At 38.3% G+C, this 17,836-nt stretch overlaps 1 protein-coding gene across 3 annotated transcripts in view; it reads left to right on the top strand.

The window, feature by feature from the left end:
- The window catches only part of arhgap42a (Rho GTPase activating protein 42a), a 130,696-nt gene that overhangs the window by 99,736 nt on the left and 13,124 nt on the right, over positions 1-17,836 (top strand). For 2 of the 3 annotated variants that reach the window (XM_061250149.1, XM_061250150.1), the window contains one exon: positions 1,156-5,586. In XM_061250149.1, coding sequence (XP_061106133.1) covers positions 1,156-1,244 — 89 coding nt within the window. In that variant the 3' untranslated portion in view covers positions 1,245-5,586. Of the gene's footprint in view, positions 1-1,155; positions 5,587-17,836 lie in introns of those variants that run through there. The other variant, XR_009709219.1, reaches the window with a different exon arrangement.

Below are 17,836 nucleotides of genomic sequence, written 5' to 3' on the forward strand. Positions count from 1 at the left end.
GATTAGACTAACCAGGGGCAATCTCCCCTGGAGCAATGTGGGGTTAAAGGCTTTGCTCATGGGCTCAACAGCTGTGCAGATCTTTTGGCTACACCAGTTTTCACCAGTACACTTAGTTTTCAAGTTTAGTAAAATTAAGCTCTTCAGGTGAAGACATTATTTTTCTGCCAGTGCTGCCTGTGTCTATAGGCCTACGATCATCCTGTCAGATGCTGCCTCTGAGGATGCACATCTGAGACTGACTGACCTATTTCCATCTGTGGAGCCGGATGATCAAAGTGATCCTCACTCTATAAAAATAAACAATTTAAATTTATTTATTTTTATTTTTATTTTGGCTGGTATTTTATTTATTTTTATTTCTCCTTTATTTAACCAGTTGACTCCCATTGACATTGCTATCTCTTTTACAAGGGAGCTATGGCCAAGGGAGGATAAACAGAGATTACCACATAATATTCAATACAATACAAAAGCACAACACAATTACACATTAATACAATCTGAAGTAAAACAGTCTCAAGTAAAACAGCTGCAGACGTAAGTTTTTAGTGTCTGAAATAAACTTTTAAAATGACCAACAGGGATGAAGTGATCCAGTTTGATATCTTTCTGGAGCTGGATCCAGGACCATGGAGAAGCCTCAACAGTTGCATTAGCTGATTTGGGAGATTTAGCGAGGGTTGGGTGGGTTTTAATAAGCCAGGCTTTTGAGGATAATTTAAAAAGAAAAATTCTGAAGTACACCCCCAGCTCAATTTATCAATTTATATTTTCATTAAATATGCATAATGGTACCATATCTATGGCTTACTGTACGTGATCCAAACCGTATATATTCAATGCAGTCTTTATGCTATTCTAATTCTATATCAACATGTTATGTTTCTTTGTTTTGTTTGAGGTAAAACTGTTTATTTTGTTTTGAACAAAGTAGTATTGCTTCAGTAATGTTATATTGATGTAATATTCATTATTTTCTTTTGGTTTCAGTGTGATAATGTTAGTGTGTTTTGTTTCCCAAGTGCAGTATTAGTATTTATTTTGTTTTTTAGTGGGGCAGTGTTGATTGGTTTTATTTTATTTTAGTGAGGTACTTTTGTTTTTGTTCAGTTTAGTTTTAGTAAGATAGATGTTCTGTTCTTGTGCCCACAGTATACTCTTCAGTGGAACCCGGCTGGCTCCAGGCAACATATGATGGAAAGACGGGGCTAATCCCAGAGAATTATGTCATCTTTCTCTAACAAGTTCTGAAGACTGGTACATTTCATGGTATCCATGGTTCTAATATCCTGTACAGTGAGCAAGGTAAAGGCAGCTCCCCAGTAGCATGGCTGCTCCTATGAATTCTGTACATAGTTGTTATGCGGGAAAAGACGAGCCTCATCTATAAAGTATATTTAGTTTTGTAATATATACACATGTGATATGATGAGGATATTCCTTTCTGTATATGTAATTATATAAGGTGAAAATAATGTTTTACATCTTTTCTGACAGTCAGATATAGTCAAAACAATATTTTAGGAAGTTTAATCAAGCCTATAATAATCATTTCTAATTCAGAATTGCCTCAGCTCTAAAGTACTTTATTTAAATGTTTTACAGACTACCGCTGCTTTCAGAGCACTTTCTAATCACTTTTTTCTGCAGCCTGTTACAGTCCATCAGTATTAAGGTACCACAGAGTAATTGTCTTTCTGTATTATTCATCATAGTGTTTCTGTGTTAAAAGGCACCATGGGTCTGTTATCTAAAACATCATTAGTTTACCAAACAGATGTGATTGCCTTTGGTTGACTATTTGTTTTGCGCAGTATTTGAAACCAAACTGCATAATTATTTGCCGCAATCATGAACTACGTCAACAAGGCCCAAAGGGCATAGAACATGTCATGTTTTATGTGCCATGCAACTACCCTGTGGGCCCTCTAATTTCCAATAAAAGCTGACTGGGCATATTGAGCATCTCGGTATTAATATTGCACCCAAAATTCAATTCAGTCTAATCATTCATTTTTGTGAACAGTGTACAGCATCTTGTAAAAAGAAATTGAAAGCTCACTTAAATGAGTTTGAAAACCTGGTGAAGGGAATAAGGTTTTGTATAATCTCTGAAGAGAGGGATGGCGGAACTCCGCCAACCTCTATTTTGGCTCTCCGTCCGTCCAGGAGCAGAGATTTATCCAGAATGCTTTTCTCATGGAGAGAGTGGCTGTGAGTTGTATGCCAAAATAAGTTGTGCACTTTGCACTGTGTTGATCAGTTGTGGACTTTTAATAACCGTCAAGGTACGTTGTTGCATGTTTGCACTGTTTTGTTTGTTATTTTGCTGTTTTGCGCCGTGTTGTTTGTTATTTTGCTGTTATTTCCACCATCCCTCTCTGCCTCTAATCAGTTTAACTGTGGTACACAATGTCATTTTTCTCATTTGAACAAATTTGACCATTATTTTTGTTTGTTGTAATTTCATTTCAAATGTTGTATTAACACTAAATGCAAACAAAAGGAAAAATGGGCATTATGAATTTAACAGACTGAAATTAAATTGTGTCCTACAATGTTGGTTTGTAGACTAGCTGACTGAATTGCAGTTATTGTTATATGCTGTTCAAACATATGTGTGTAACTCCCTTCAATCATATTTATAAAAATGTGCATGTTTTTAAAATAAGAGAATAACTTGAGGATATACATAATTTTACCATCTCTAAATTAATCCACCATCTTAATGTTCTCCTGAAGAGAGCAAATAATGTTATCCTTTAGGCAAATAAAGACTCATTGGGTGGGCCTCATTCACAAAACTTTCATAAAATTGCATGAAAAGCCAATGAGGATTCACAAAACGTGCAGAGAACTTTGTTTGTGTGCATATCTCTGGAGGATGAATGTCAATTGTGTGTAAATTGGATGCATGTAGCCTACTTGTTTATGTGGTATTACATGAACATTACAGCCCAGCAATCCCATAAACAGCAATCCCATAAAAGGCATGAGCCATTCAGCATTCAGCTTCAGCAATTCATCACTCTGCAATCATCACGCTCTCTCCCCAAGGCATGATTAGCCAATTATACCACAGGGTACAGTGCATCCAGAAAGTATTCACAGCGCTTCACTTTTCCCACATTTTGTTTTGTTACAGCCTTATTCCAAAAATAAATTTTTGCAAATTTATAAAAAAAAATAATAAATAAAAATAAATCACATTTACATAAGTATTCACAGCCTTTGCTCAATACTTTGTTGATGCACCTTTGGCAGCAATTACAGCCTCAAGTCTTTTTGAATATGATGCCACAAGCCTGGCACACCTATCTTTGGGCAGTTTCACCCATTCCTCTTTGCAGCACCTCTCAAGCTCCATCAGGTTGGATGGGGAGCGTCGGTGCACAGCCATTTTCAGATCTCTCCAGAGATGTTCAATCGGATTCAAGTCTGGGCTCTGGCAGGGCCACTCAAGGACATTCACAGAGCTGTCCTGAAGCCACTCCTTTGATATTTTAGCTGTGTGCTTAGGGTCGTTGTCCTGCTGAAAGATGAACCGTCACCCCAGTCTGAGGTCAAGAGCGCTCTGGAGCAGGTTTTCATCCAGGATGTCTCTGTACATTGCGACATTCATCTTTCCCTCCATCCTGACTAGTCTCCCAGTTCCTGCCGCTGAAAAACATCCCCACAGCATGATGCTGCCACCACCATGCTTCACTGTAGGGATGGAAGCTCTGACAGAGTGACCATCGGGTTCTTGGTCACCTCCCTGACTAAGGCCCTTCTCCCGATTGCTCAGTTTAGACGGGCGGCCAGCTCTAGGAAGAGTCCTGGTGGTTCCGAACTTATTCCATTTATGGATGATGGAGGCCACTGTGCTCATTGGGACCTTCAAAGCAGCAGACATTTTTCTGTACCCTTCCCCAGATTTGTGCCTTGAGACAATCCTGTCTCGGGAGGTCTACAGACAATTCCTTTGACTTCATGCTTGGTTTGTGCTCCGACATGCACTGTCAACTGTGGGACCTTATATAGACAGGTGTGTGCCTTTCCAAATCATGTCCAGTCAACTGAATTTACCACAGGTGGACTCCAATTAAGCTGTAGAAACATCTCAAGGTTGATCAGTGGAAACAGGATGCACCTGAGCTCAATTTTGAGCTTCATGGCAAAGGCTGTGAATACTTATGTACATGTGATTTCTTAGTTTTTTATTTTTTAATAAATTTGCAAAAATCTCAAAAAAAACTTTTTTCACTTTTGTCATTATGGAGTATTGTGTGTAGAATTTGGAGGAAAAAAATGAATTTAATCAATTTTGGAATAAGGCTGTAACATAACAAAATGTGGAAAAAGTGAAGCGCTGTGAATACACCATTGCTACATGATTTGTTTGACTATGCCCTTGTGGGACTTTATATATCATAATCAATCAGTTTTATCAATGAACAAAATTAATTACATTTGCCTTCCCAACAAGGTTATTGCTAGCTAAAACAAAGATGAACAATTTTAAAAATCATTAATAAAAATTAGTTTTGAGGTTATTCAGTTAATGTAGTTAAATAGCAATCGCCTCTTTAACCATTTTAGGTCTCAGATCACAAATATGTGATTAGAATGTTCTAAACTGAACATAAGGCGGCACGGATGGTGCAGTGGGTAGCACTGCCACCTCACAGCAAGGAGGTCCTGGGTTCGGGTACTCCGGTTTCCTCCCACAGTCCAAAGACATGCAGGTTAGGCTAAATTGCCCATAGGTATGAGTGTGTGCGTGAATGGTGTGTGTGCCCTGCGATGGACTGGCGACCTGTCCAGGGTGTATTCCTGCCTTTCGCCCAATGTATGCTGGGATAGGCTCCAGCCCCCTGCGACCCTGTTCAGGGTAAGCAGGTTCAGATAATGGATGGATGGATGGATGAACTGAACATTCTACTGCTGATGTAACAATCACTACTTGTAACTGAAAGTTACAACACGGATATTAGTGCTGCTTCCGTTTCAGCTTTTGTTTAATATTAATATATTTGAATAGTTATTAAATTAGGTCTTAATGATGTATGTAGCAACTTAAAATTACTTGAAATAAATAAATCCAATCATCATTGCATATTCCTTTTCAAACATGCATAAGTTTTGATCTTCTGAAAAAACGAATCCTGATGAGAAAAAGCGACGAATGCTGAAACATGAGAACATTCTTAAGCACTGTTAACTGTTAATCTGATGAAACACACAAGTTTTGTGAAGGAAGCATAGGATAATGGGATTAGTACAAAGAGCAGATTGCATGTGTCAATTCTTTAAGAGATCACTTTGGAAAAATGCCACTTACACTGTATACTGAATTTTTACATTCTATTTTCCTACTACACTGGTGTACTAGCATTGTCCATATTGCATTACTGCAAAAAGTAATTAATATTCTAATAAATAATATTATAATAATTCAGTTGTTTAAATGAGCTTGATATTTTAATATTTGTTAGTATTATCACTGTATGTTAAGCACTCTCTGTTTTATGTATTGAAATAAAAAGAAAATATTTTCAGGATTTGTCCTATCTAAAAATAAAAGTGCAGCTCATAAAACTATTAGCCAATCTTCTGTGTATTAACAAACCAGCTCACTAGATTAACCCTTTCAGTCCCATGAGTGCCATATAGCTTGACCATATAGCTTTTCAACCAATCAAAATGACCCTATTACATTTTCTACATTTTCTCAACCAGAGCCAAGATCCTTGAGATTTTGGTGGAGCCACTTCATATTGGGCTTGCGACATCATTTTTAGCCTACTGAGGTTTAACTTGACTGGTCTAACCTCATAATTTTACCTCTTGGTTTAATGCTGGCTGCACACTGTGTGATATCGGATGTCTATTACGATTGTTACATGTCACATGTAGCCCTAACAATGTCACTTCTTTCATTGCTGCCACACTGTGTTAAGATCCAAGATTTCTATAATAAGAGCTGAGATTCCATGATACGAGTACAGTGGCTATGTCATCTGACATCCAATGCGCAGAATTTGAGGATAGTGGAGCAAAAAGCTGTAGAGTAATCGTGGCATTTTTTGCCAGGAAAAATCTTTCTAAACAGTTTATTTTCTCGCTTTTCTTTTGGATATTAGCTACATTGTTACTGACAGGTGTCTCAACTATGGCTATTTATTTCAGATGCTTAATGGTTTGAGAGCGGTAGCGATACTATTTTAACAGTGCACTTAATTAGCCTAGGCTACTTTATCCACATAATATTTAAATATTAATGTTGAAACAATGTGTTTATTGTGCTTAGAGTACTAAGTGCATTGTTTACAGTGATGTATTGTATTACGATGCTCTTAGTCCATTGTCTGTGGTCCCAGCACCTTGCATGATTTTGGCCCAAAATATCTGACACTGCCTGTCTTCCGTTGGAGGCTAAGGTTCACTAAATCGGCTGTCTATGGGTAGGATATGTCACACTGAGAGATCCAAGACTCACAACAAAATAATTGTTCTGCGATTTGCAATTTTTGTCTGCAAACACACATTGTATACCCAGCTTAAGGCTGAAGCCACACATCCTCCGATGAGAAGTAACAATAACATTCACCCCCCACTTTGTCTGCTTGCCTCACATCGGCAGGTCTCGCAAAATGACTCGGCTCCAATTTGGAAATGAATGGGGGTGATGTTACTTCTTGTCACAGGATGTATGGCTTTGAAATTTTGGACAGCACTTTTTGCTACGCAAGGAATGCGAGAAATGGCGATTACACAGTTTACTCAGTTTAGGTCACCTGGTTTCTTGAGTCTGATTTGGTTGCTGATCTGAACAAAAATCTGCACCACAACAGCCCTTTTCGGATAAGATTCAACATATATGAATTTTCCTTCTTACTGCAGCGATACTAATGCTAATCTTCTGATTATTATTATTATTTTTATTTTTTTTATTTTTTTCTTCTCAAGGGATTTGGTTTTTGTGGTCTGGGCTGAGGCTGGTGCATGGAGCCACCTCCTTGTTAGCTGATTACTGGGTTAATACCTGATTGATTTGGGCCACGCTTCTAATTTAGGTATTTGCTTTCCCTGAAAACTTTCATGTAATGTGTCATTATGGCCACCATTGACCGCCATTGCCACTGCAATGAATTACTTCCATTAATTTTTTTCCAGTGCCAACTGGAAACACTTAAGTGTATTATGAACTTTGTGTGCAATGGCCTTAATTCAAAAGAAGTGACTAAGTACTGTGTTTTATGTTGGGTATTTACTGTCAGTACTGCAGTGTATGGGTTAAGGAACCATCTTTCCAATAGGGTTTGTGGGCTTAAATCCCTGGAACAATATGCCTGCACATCTCATTAAATGGCAGTATGGAAGGTTTTCCTTTTTGGTTGGTTTGGCGACATTCTGCCTTGGAAAGTGGTAGTTAAAGGATTGTGCACTGAAAATCCCATGTACCCTTTCAAATCAGAAGCTTGGCTAGCTTTAACTGAAGCTAAGGCTTAAACTAATACAAAACATATTAGTTAAGCTAATGTTACTCTTTCACTCCAAATAAAAATTATGAAACAAAAGATTAAATCTAGAGCTCACAGCATTCACTAGCCAAATGCTAACAAGGAAGGGTAGGATATGAAAACACATTTTTAAGACATTTTAGCTAGGTTATTGGCATAACACATATATCGGTTTCTACAACAAGCCAGTGCTTGGTATAGTTTGAAGATTGCTAGCTATGTGCTATTAAAATAATAAGCACTACAAAGAGATCATGTGTTAACTTACATCTGCAGTACACTTGTATACGTTTTTCTCTTCATTTTAACAATAATAATAACAAAAAAGTAATAACAAAACTGATCAAAACAATAATGAGAACAAATATAGCTGCAAGCAGCAATGAGCGGGCCCAAGCACCAAGGGCGCGGCCGCCTTGGTGGCAAATTTCCTAGGACAATGTATAGCGTGCACAGGAATTCCCCTTTGATCAATGAAGATGTTGGTGCTGCTATTGGAATGCATAAAACTATGATATAAGCCTCACTTCCAGATGGTGTGCTATAACATTAAGGCGTTTTTGGTATATGGATTTTATTACACTCCAACAATGAGCATCTGTGTAAAGTTGCAGTCACATCAGACATTGGAGAATTGAATTATAACCACTTCCTGTTTGCCTGGTATGATGTGTTAATTATATGCCTGACCATAGCCATATAATCCCAAGAAATCAAAAATCTGTTTTGTCAGGACCATCCTAGCATCATGCTGACCACATTTAGCGTGAATGTGATGAACCCATTGAAAAATAATGCTTAAGACTACAATATGAACCTCACTTCCTTTTGCCAGCTGGTGGCGTTATGATATTGAGCCTTTTTGGGAGATGGACTTGATTACACTCCAATAATAAACATATTTCTACATTTTCAGCCACATCGGAAGATGTCGAGTGAAATTAAGGTCACTTCCTTTTGCCAGCTGGTGGCGCTATGCCATTGAGCCTTAATTGGTATATGGATGAGATTACACTCCAAAAATGAACATGTGTGAAGTTTCAGCCACATCAGACAATGGAGAATGAAACAAAAATAACTTCTTGCTTGCACATTGTGATAACATGCTTACAGTCCTGTATGGAGAGCAGAGATGAATTAATTTCCATAGTTTTTACACCGGGAGGCACAATTTATGCTTGAAAAGTCATAAGGCTATAAATATGCACTCAAAATAAAACCATTGGCTTAAAGATTTATATCCTGGCAATTTAGAATCATGACTATCTTGAGACCATTCTTACCACATTTGGTGTGAATGCGATGAACCGCCTGGGAGGAGTACTTAAAAGTGTAGTACATGTGAAAACGCACAAAATCCAAAATGGCTTCCAAACTTCCTGTTCACATATTTGATTAGATCCGAATGAGAATTGTGCTTGGACCGAGGAGCCCCACATATACCAAATTAGAAGCAGGTGGCTCAAAGTGCCTGCCCACAATAGAAGACAATGCGATAGGGGGCGCTGTGGAGTCCCTCGGCCACACCCAGGTCTGAGCATCTGAAAGATCCTGATGGCCACCACTTCTGATGTGTGGGCTAAATTTCAAGACTTTTTACGCATGGCACGGCCCATGGAAATGCCCATTTGAGGGAAGAAAAAGAATAAATATAGCTGCAAGCAGCAATGAACAGGCCCAAGCACCATGGGCGCAACCGCCTTGGTGGCATAGTTGTGCCAATGACATGTTTAACAATATGTACACACTTTGGAAATAATCACCTCCCTTGGCAACGTATAGTGTGCACAGGAATTCCCCTTTGATCAATGAAGATGTTGATGTTGCTATTGGAATGCATCAATGATATAAGACCCACTTCCTGTTGCCAGATGGTGGCGCTATAACATTGAGCCATGTATGGTTTTTGAATTTGATTACACTCCAATAATAAACCTATTTCAAAATTTTCGGCCACATCGGAAGATGTCGAGTAAAATTAAGGCCACTTCCTGTTGCCAGATGGTGGCGCTATAACATTGAGTCATTTTTGGGATATGGATGTGATTACACTCCCACAACGAACATATCTGTGTAATATCAACCAGATCAGACCATCTAGAATGAAATTACGACCACTTCCTGTTGCCGCGGCGAGACCTCAAATTGTACGCCTCGCCATAGCCGTACCGTTTGACATATCAGAAATATCCTTTCAATTTAGCATCAGGATTATCCTGAGACCATTCTCACCACATTTGGTGTGAATGTGATGAACCCCCTAGGAGGAGTATTTCAGAGTTTGGTACGTGTAAAAACACTTAAAAACACACAAAATCCAGAATAGCTCACTTCCTGTTTGGAAAAGTTAAGGGATGCGAATGAGAAATGTGTGTGTCTTGAGGAGACCCATATGCATACCATATTCAGTGAATTTACGTCAAAGTATATGTCCACAATATTAGAAAAGAACCATAGGGGGCGCTGCGTAGCCACGCCCAGATGTATGTGGATATGGATGTGATTGCACTCCAACAGTGAATATATCTGTAAAATATCAGCCCAATCAGACGATGTAGAATGGAATTAAGCCCACTTCCTGTTTTCGCTCGTAACGTGTGTATTGTACGCCTCGCCATTGCCAAACCGTTTGAGATATCAAAAATCCCTTTGGCTTTTAGGGTCAGGACTGTGCTAAGATCATGCTGACCACATTTGGTGTGAATGTGATGAATACCCTAGCAGGAACGCATAAAAATATGATTAAAAACCTCACTTCCTGTTGCCAGATGGTGGCGCTATAACATTGACTTCTTCTTGGGACATGGATGTGAGTATACGCACACAATGAACATATTTGTAAAATATCAGCCAGATCAGACAATGTAAACCACAAAATTATGGCCACTTCCTTTTGGCGCGGCGTGACATAAAAATTGTACGCCTCGCCATGATCAGACCGTTTGAGATATCAAAAATATCCTGGCAATTTAGAATCATGACTATCTTGAGACCATTCTTACCACATTTGGTGTGAATGCGATGAACCGCCTAGGAGTACTTAAAAGTGTAGTACATGTGAAAATGCACAAAATTCAAAATGGCTGACTTCCTGTTCGCATATTTGCATCAATGCGAATGAGAAATGTGTTTCAATTGAGGAGCCACATATGCATACCAAATTAGGTTCATGTAGCTCAAAGTGCCTGCCCACAATAGACAACAATGCAATGGAGGGGGGGGGGCAGCGCAATAGGGGGCGCTGTGGCGTCCCTCGGCCACACCCAGGTCTGAGCATCTGATAGATCCTGACGGCCACCACTTCTGATTCAAAATTTCAAGACTTTTTAGCCATGGCAAGGCCCTGAAAAATGCCCATTTGACGGAAGAGAAAGAATAATAATAATAATAATAATAATAATAATAATCCTTCCAATAACAATAGGGTCCTTCGCACCCTACAGTGCTTGGGCCCTAATAATAAATATAACTGCAAGCAGCAATGAACGGGCCCAAGCACCATGCGAAACCGCCTTGGTGGCATAGTTGTGCCAATGACATGATTAACAATACGTACACACTTTGGAAATAATCACCTTCCTGGGCAACTTATAGTGTGCACAGGAATTCCCCTTTGATCAATGAAGATGTTTGTGCTGCTATTGGAATGCATCAATGATATAAGCCTCACTTCCTATTGCCAGATGGTGGCGCTATAATATTGAGCCGTGTATGGTTCATGGATTTGATTACACTCCAATAATTAACATATTTGTACATTTTCAGCCAAATTGGAAGATGTCGAGTAAAATTAAAGTCACTTCCTGTTGCCAGATGGTGGCGCTATAACATTGAGCAATTTTTGGTATATCGATTTAATTACACTCCAATAATAAAAATATTTCTACATTTTCAGCCACATCGGAAGATGTCGAGTGAAATTAAGGCCACTTCCTGTTGCCAGATGGTGGCGCTATGCCATTGAGCCTTTATTGGTATATGGATGAGATTACACTCCAAAAATGAACATGTGTGAAGTTTCTGCCACATCAGACAATGTAGAATGAAACAAAAATTACTTCTTGCTTGCACATTGTAATAATATGCTCCAGTCCTGTATGGAGAGCAGAGATGAATTAATTTCCATAGATTTTACAGCAGGAGGCACAATTTATGCTTGAGAAGTCATTCGGTTATAAATATGCACTCAAAATGAAACCATTGGCTTAAAGAAACTATTCAACTTTATTGTAGCCGCACCGGGGATGGAACCGCGGACCTTGCATGTCTTAATCCACTGTCTGAACCATTAAGCTATACTGCCCTCTTGTACACGTACGCCATCTATTGGCCAAAAGTTGTATGTTTCCTTTTATCTTGGTTAAATAATTTCTCTCCGAAGTGTCGGATAATATTGCATTAAACGTCTAGTTAGCCAGCATCATTCTTTTCCATTTCACCGGTAATTATGCTGCCTGAAACGCATTTGTTCAGCCAAATCTAAAGGAGATGCCAAGTCTCTGCCCTCAATCCGGTATTTTCATATTAAGTCAAAAATTCCTAGCGAAATTGTATGTTCTCTTAATTCGTGTTTAATGACAAGCAAAATAAACTAACATAGCTGGCGATTTAACTGAAAGTTTTCAATTCAATTCTACCAACGTTGCTGACCTGTTTTTTGACTCACACAGACAGTGGACAGGTTGGCTGCTGTTACCCCGTGCGTGTCATCTGGCAACGACCTGCATGCGATACCTTTGTTGAACATAACGGTCTCATGTTAACACAGAGTTCGACCAGAGACACCTCAAACGCTGACGTTTCTTTTTGACTTTATGTGTTCATGTTTTAAATATATGATACTCTCCTGCCAGTTAAAGACAGTCATTAAATGTGTTTAATATTTATTTCAGATATTCTATTCATATAATGAAAATAGATGCAAAGAAACGTCGGGCTGGGTGTTGTCAATACATTTTGTCACGTAGGCTGCAGCTGTAAATCATACATCGTTATGCCTACTGGCTCGCTAGAAAAAAAACAAACACCTATTGTTGAAAAATCAGTTGAAGGAAGAAAAATATCAAAGTTCCACTTTCTGCCAATAAATGGAATCCCCGTATCAGAAATGGGGGTAAGTTACAGCGACGCAGTTAGTCTGTGGTTAGAGTAGACCGTGTAGACAACTTCACTGTTTCCACAAAGGAACCAAAAATGTGCTTTTTAACAGGACTTGGTCAGTCTATTGATATAAATGCGAGCATTCGATTATGGTCAACGGTACCGAAAATGCGCGTTGCACCAGCCATCATAACAAATGTCCCAATATAGGATCGATTTAAACCTCTATATATTTTTATTTCACGTTGACAGTGTAGGCTATTATGTGTATTCTGACGCGAATTACATTTAATTGGGTTACGGCATTCACTTCAATCGTATGAAGTCAAATAGAAACGGCTCGAAATCCTTAATAAGGCTTCTTGGTTTTCAAGCTAACTTTCCGAACAGCTGTTTTGTATTGAGTCCTTAAAATGCTACAACACGGTTTTTTATAAACCAAATAACATTGAACGTCATTGCAAGATATGCATTATATGTGTTAATCTTTGAAATATATGATCCTTTCCTGCCAGTAAAAGCCCGTCTTTTAATTTAGTTATTCAATCCATATAATTAAGGTGGATGAGAAAAAACGTTGCTGTGGGCTGGGTGTTGTCAGTACATTTTGTCACGTAGGCTGCCGCTGTTACTCATACATCGTTATGGTTACTGGCTCGCAAAAAGAAACAAAACTTGTCATTGAGGAATCACTTGAGAAACAATACCAACTTTTGCCAGTAGATGGCAGTCGCGTATTAGAAATGGGAGAGTCATTTGCGACTTGCGTTGAAGTTTTAAGACTGGATATAATGAGTCTCCAGCGAAAATAGTGAACTATTATTGCTTAATGGATGTGATGACACTCCAACAATGAACATATGTGAAAAGTTGTAGCCTCAAAATCAGGCAATGTAGAATTTAATACCTTTTTGAAATTATTTAATACATAATTGTATTAAAACATGAACTGTTTGGGCAGCATTACAAGTTAATTTTAAGGCTGACCATAGCCATACCATTCCAAGATATTAAAAATCAGTTCATAGTTGTGTGTCAGGGCTATAATATCATGCTGACCACATTTTGTGTGAATGTGATGAACCCCCTAGGAAGAGTATTTCAAAGTTTGGTACGTGAAAAAACACTTAAAAACACACAAAATCCAAAATAGCTCACTTCCTTTTGGGAAAAGTTAAGGGATGCAAATGAGAAATGTGTGTGTCTTGAGGAGACCCTTATGCCTACCAGACGTGGTGCATTTACGTGAAAGTATATGTTCACAATATTAGAAAAAAGCCATAGGGGGCGCTGTGTAGCCACGCCCAGATGAATGTGGATATGGATGTGATTGCACTCCAAAAGTGAATATATTTGTAAAATATCAGCCCGATCAGATGATGTAGAACGGAATTAAGCCCACTTCCTGTTTTTGGGCGTAACGTGTGTATTATACGCCTCGCCATTGCCAAACCGTTTGAGATATCAAAAATCCTTTCGTCATTTAGGGTCAGGACTATTCTAAGATCATGATGACTACATTTGGTGTGAATGTGATGAATACCCTAGCAGTAACGCATACAAACACGATAAAAACCTCACTTCCGTTGCCAGATGGTGGCGCTATAACATTGATTTCTTCTTGGTATTTGGATGTGATTACACTCTAACAGTGAACATATTTGTAAAATATCAGCCAGATCAGACAATGTAGACCATGAATTTATGGCTACTTCCTGTTGGCGTGGCGTGACATGAAAATTGTACGCCTCGCCATGACCATACCGTTTGAGATATCAAAAATATCCTTCGGAATTAGTATCATGACTATCCTGAGACCACTTTGACCACATTTGGTGTGAATGCAATGAACCCCCTAGGAGGAGTACTTAAAAGTGTAGTACGTGTAAAACGCACAAAATTCAAAATGGCTGACTTCCTGTTCACATATTTGATTCGATGCGAATGAGAAATGTGTTTGGGCAGAGGAGCCCCACAACCCTACAAAATTAGGTGAAGGTTGCTCAAAGTGCCTGCCCACAATAGAAGACAATGCGATAGGGGGCGCTGTGGAGTCCCTCGGCCACGCCCAGGTCTGAGCATCTGAGAGCTCCTGACAGCAACCACTTCTGATGTGTGTGCAAAATGTCAAGACTTTTTACGCATGGCAAGGCCCTCAAAAAAGCCCATTTGCCTGAAGAAAAAGAATAATAATAATAATAATAATAATAATAATAATAATAATAATCCTTCCAATAACAATAGGGTCCTTCGCACCCTACGGTGCTTGGGCCCTAATAATAATAATCCTTCCAATAACAATAGGGTCCTTCGCACCCTACGGTGCTTGGGCCCTAATAATCCTTCCAATAACAATAGGGTCCTTCGCACCCTATGGTGCTTGGGCCCTAATAATAATAATCCTTCCAATAACAATAGGGTCCTTCGCACCCTACGGTGCTTGGGCCCTAATAATAATAATCCTTCCAATAACAATAGGGTCCTTCGCACCCTACGGTGCTTGGGCTCTAATAATAATAATAATAATCCTTCCAATAACAATAGGGTCCTTCGCACCCTACGGTGCTTGGGCCCTAATAATAATAATAATAATAATAATAATAATAATAATCTTTACAATAACAATAGGGTCCTTCGCACCCTATGGTGCTTGGGCCCTAAATATAGCTGCAAGCAGCAATGAACGGGCCCAAGCACCATGGGCGCAACCGTTCAAGTTTGGTGGGAATGTATGGCCCTTACAGCAGCCTACTCTAGAGGCTGAAAATCGCTATTTCGGATACATTTATAATTACCTTATAAATATTTGCTATTGCCGAATAAGTGTCAATGATGTGTAATGTATTATATAAATACAATGAAATGTATTTATATCATATTATATTTATATACAGTACTAGTCAAAAGTTTGGACACATTTTGGAGCCTTTTTTGTTATTTTTTATGTTTTATTTTCTGTTTCATCAAACAATTCACATGTGGTCAATATGAAGATTCTCAGCATTTATTAAAGAGTATTTTTATACATTCATACATTTAACCATGTAGCAATTACAACACTTTCTATACATTTTAATGTTTGAGACAAATGAACATAGTCAAATGAAATGGTCATGTTTTGTATTTTGTTGTATATATTTGTATTCCATGAAATCTATCAACATCACCAAATCTCAAGCGATACTAAAACCTCTTTGCATTTAATTGAATCTCTATGGGAATTGGGGGCTGTGACTTGATTCAGATGTAAATTATGCTGATACAGTATGAAACACATTTGTGGATTAAATGGTTTTTTTGAGGTATGTGAATTCACATGTGTGTTCCTCTGTTTGTCATCAATTCGAAAAAGCAGAAAGGGCAAGCTGTGTCCAAACTTTTGACTGGTACTGTATATATTTTTAAATTACATATTATACCAGTGCTTAAACTATCTTTTCATGAAACCAAATGGAGAACTGTATACTTTGCAGCAAGATTTGCCGCTAGGATGGCTGCCAGACCAGTGCATTCTTTTCGTTAAAAGTGCATGAGAATCTGAGGTGACCTTGATCACAGATGCTTGAATTTTCCTCCCTTTCCAGTTGCTTAGGGGTGGGGTCAATGAGAGGAAGAAACTCTTTGTGAGATATTAAAATGTGAAAGGTTTAAAGAATGCTGCTACTTTAGGAAACCGCTGGTGGAATCCAGGACCAAACAGCCCTACAGTTCTGGGGAATGTTTTGCAGCTGTTTAAATGTCTCTCCCTTTTAGATTTAGAACTCGGTCACCTTGAACTTTAATCACAAACAAACCATAAAGTCAATCTTGTGCTTTTCAAAGGGAGGCAATAAAATGCTTAATGTGTATCCATTGAATTTACAGTTTGCACTTGCATTGCATTGTTTTAATAAGCCAAACATTACGTAAAACACTTTAAACGTGAAATGCCACTAAAATCTTCTAATACATTTTTATACATAGTTTTTCTTTTTTATATACATTCAAGACAATGATTGATGTGACAGAAAAAGAAAGGACATCTAAAAGGTCTATATGTCATGTTCTGTGCACCCCTTTTGAACAATGCGGTTGCAAAAACCTAAGAGGAAAAAATGCATATATATATATATATATATATATATATATATATATACAGTATACGCATTTATAAGCATATATAAGTATAAAAATTGTGCAGTCCTTACTGTAAGTTTTTGGTACAATTTCTGTTCTTTTGGCTCTCAACTCACATTGCATTGCACATTGCACAAGCACATTGGATTTGAAATGTAACAATGAATATGTAGTTAACAGGCAGATTCTTACATTTACTTTGACTGTATTTACACCTATATCAATGTAAAGGAATTACATCCCTTTTTATACATGGTTCCCCCATTTTAGGGAAAAAAAAGTTATTTGACATTTGGCTTCTCAGCTGTTTTTGGTTAGGTGTATTCAATCGTTTCCTTACTGCAGGTATAAGGAAGCTTTTAGTATCTAGTCTTGATTCTCGGCTTTGATAGTCTTTGGAGTTTATTCTTGGCACTCCTCAACGTGAGAACCCAGGTTGTGTCAAGGAAGCCATTATGAGGCTGAGAAATAAGAAAACAGTCAGAGACATAGGCTCACTGGGAGGCTTACCAAAACCAACTGTTTGGAACATTAAGAAGAAAGAGCACTGGTGAGCTCAGTAATTGTACAGGGACTGGTAGGCTAAGGAATACCTCTACAGTCCATGGTGAAAAAATTCTCGCCATAATGAGGAAAAACCCCCCACACATGGGCCGCCCGATCAGAGGCAGGCGTGGATATGTTCCAATTCTACACTCTGCATAAGAACTTGAGGACAACAATGGAAATAAGTGTATAATGAATATGAATATGAATATGGAAGTGAAAATGAATATTTTGTGATATCCTCTGGGGGCAAATATACATTCAGTGCTTTCATCCTGTATGTTTTCAAATCAAATCATACAGAGACTACACTGCAAGCTGCAAATTAAAATAAAATGTGACAGTCTGTACTTTAACCTCATATTCATTGTTTGTTTCAAATCTAATGTGCTGGTGTACAGCCAAAATAACAGAAATTGTACCACAGTTCAAATGCACTGTCTATATGTGTGACAAATTAAAAGAAAAACCTGAGTAAATAAGTGGAAAAACAATGAATGCAGATGCTTCCAAACAGGTTCACTGCATGATTATGGTAAATGGTAAATGGTTAGCATTTATATAGT

This window comes from Conger conger, chromosome 7 (genome assembly GCF_963514075.1).
Source record: "Conger conger chromosome 7, fConCon1.1, whole genome shotgun sequence".
Taxonomy (NCBI): Eukaryota; Metazoa; Chordata; class Actinopteri; order Anguilliformes; family Congridae; genus Conger; species Conger conger.